Here is a 2772-nt window from a genome sequence, read left to right on the forward strand (position 1 = left end):
CTCTGTACACGATTATCACAGAAAACTGCGGCCGCCAGCGACTGAGCGTCTCGCTGGCGGACGGGAAGAGCCGCTCTTGAAGAGGAACACAAAGGGACGTCCGGACGTCCATCCACTGGGATGAGAGTACTGGTAACTGGAGACCTGAGGTCGAATCTACCGATTCCACAGCCGCCCACAGGAGCGCCGCCTCAACACGGGGTCTCGGCTCTATCGAGCCATGCTAGCTCCAGCCGCAGCCCCACCCGGCCGCCCGGGAGGGTGTTCCCGCAGGCAGAGAAGACCAATCTTGGTGGAAGTAACCCAGCTGTACAAGCAATAAAAAGTAAATTATAGTGTCTCTGGGGGGGGGAGGCGGCGCGCGCCTTGGCGATCATGTCGGTCACCTCGGTGTTCTTGCACCCCTCCTTGAACATCCTGTGCGCCAGCTCCGACGCCGTCCACGCCGCCATCATCGCGTCTGCCTTTTTGCCCGTCACGGGCGGCGCTGCGGCGTCGGCGGTGCAGACGTGCGTGTGGGCGACGACGCCGATGTAGCCGTCGACATGCACACCCAGGTCGATCTTGACCACGTCGCCCTCGACCAGCGTCACGTCGTCCTCCGAGGTGAGCGGCGAGTAGTGGCCGCAGCAGTGGTTGACGGAAATGCACGTGGGGAACGCAGAGCCCTTCTCAACCTTCTTGCCGCCCTTCTTCACGTTGTACACCTTGGAGGTGGCCTCCTCCACCAGATCGTCGCCCCGCTTGCACAGTTCCACCGCCTTCACCCCCGGCTTGATCGCCTCGATGATGGCTGTCAGCACGCTGTTCGCGATGTCGCCGGCACACCGGTACTTGGTCACGATGTCGGCGTTGCTGAGGTCATTCATGGCCTCCTCGTCCTCCTCCTTGGTCTCCTCGTCCTCGGACCCGTCGATGTCGACCGACGACACGTCGTCATCCTCCTCCTCCTTCGGCATCGTTAACGGTGCGGAGAGCTCGCCTCTGCCTCGCGTCCGCACGCGATTGTGCGCTGGGAACTCAGAATTCTTTTTTTGAGCTTGCCTTCGATGTAATGAACAAACGCACGGGACATGGTGCATCAGAGAAACTTTTGCGGTGCGTCGCGCTTCCAGGCGTGTCAGTTCACGCCAGAATCGTGAACCGTGATCCGTGAACCGACTCCTCCCGCCCTCCCGCGACATGTTCTCGGTCATGCATGTCAAGATTTTTACAACAAAACTCCCTCGCACAACACTGGGCACGGGACTTGGGCGCACTGGCACTAACATGTCAAGAAGCGGGCTCTCTCGGCTACGGGACCGGCCCCAGCTTCGGCTGAGGGCTGACAAGCTGCCGAGCCCAAACAAATCACTGTGAGAGTCGTGATTTCTTGTTGGTTTTCTAAAATCTCCCTCTCTGCATGTCTCACTCATGACGACGGTGGGTGGGTCCGAGGTTTGGCACCCGGGCGAATCCTGCGTAACCACCGGCCTCGTCGACGAACGGAAGGACGTTGATGATGCCCACGTCGAGTACGAGGCCGTGGAAGGCGAGCCTGAAAGCGAGGGCGACGTGAGAAGGACCTGAGAAGGATGAGGAGGATACGTGAGAGATCGACGTGAGCGAGATTGAGCGTGAGAGATCGACGGACGACGCACATGCCACCCTAGCATGTTGTCCTTGCTGGGGACGGGCACGTGGAACGCACGTTACATGTGTTCGAACGGCCTCCAGGATTCAAACAAAAAATAGCCAAGGCCCCCTCGCAACCCCTCCGACCCCCCGGGACCCGTGGGCGTCGAAGAGGCGCTCTCGGGGGGCCGTTCTGAGTTCATACTACCTCGAAGCACACACTGTACTGCATATCAAAGCACCGGCCCTGAGTCCGTCGACACCACCCCGGCCGGGAGAAAGGGGAGTGACAGTTTGGGATTGAAAGCCGAGAACCTCGCACTCCATGTGCGAGAACGCAGGGTAAAGGTAAGCCGGATGGCTCACAGGCCACCTCTTGCGTCCCGAGCTCACCATCTACCACTGAACACTTCCGCCCCCTCGCTCCCAACCCATCCACCTCGCCTCGGGCCGCGCCGCGCAATCTCGGTCGATCTCGCGCACTCTCGAAAGAAAGAAAGAAAGAAAACGAACACTCCAAGTGCCCCCCAAGGGAGGGATGGGAGGACGGCACGCCGCCACCACACAGGGATTTTAAGGAGAGGGGTGTGGTGCGCTAGCCGTCGCCCACCCTTGGGCGTCCGCCTCTTCCTATCTCTCTTCGCAGTCTCTCTCCGATTCTCGCTTCAACCTTCGTGCCACCTCGCGGTCGCCCCCTTCTCGTCGTGCTCTCCCTTGTCGCTTCTTCCTCGGCGATCTCCCGCTAACTTGGAGCACTTGGAGTGCAGTCATTAACCGCACATCCAGGGCCGGGGAGCTAAGAAGCGCACCCAGCGGGCCGGATGATTGGCATCGGGTTACGGGCTAGAGAGCCCTAGCCCCGGGGGTGCGCGTTCGCAGGGCAAGGGCCTTAAAGTAAACACAGGTCTCCGAGGGTTAGCACGCACCGTCGAATTCTTTTTGGCTGCGATGAATGGCAGAAGCGTCATCTTCATCGTCTTAGCCACCTCTGCCTCCGCCCTGGATCGCCCAGCTCTGCGCGCAAGCACCGCACTCATGGCCAAGCCCCGCAGCTCCGCTCCGATCGCCACCTCCGCCACACTCGGCGCTGACGGCGGCCGCGACCGCACCACGCTCGCCGCGGTGGGCGCAGCGCTGGCCTCGCTGCTGCAGGGTTAC

The 2772-nt window shown here is 61.2% G+C and overlaps 1 protein-coding gene across 1 annotated transcript; it reads right to left on the bottom strand.

The window, feature by feature from the left end:
- Nucleotides 1-386: 386 nt before the first annotated feature.
- Nucleotides 387-959, bottom strand: EMIHUDRAFT_123442 (hypothetical protein; the record flags this gene model as incomplete). Its single annotated transcript, XM_005779298.1, has 1 exon — nucleotides 387-959. A coding segment is annotated over one exon (573 nt), but the record flags the coding sequence as incomplete, so codon positions are not given.
- Between the last annotated feature and the right edge of the window lie 1813 nt (nucleotides 960-2772).

The sequence above is a fragment of the Emiliania huxleyi genome (genome assembly GCF_000372725.1).
Source record: "Emiliania huxleyi CCMP1516 unplaced genomic scaffold EMIHUscaffold_2326, whole genome shotgun sequence".
NCBI classification, from domain to species: Eukaryota; Haptophyta; order Isochrysidales; family Noelaerhabdaceae; genus Emiliania; species Emiliania huxleyi.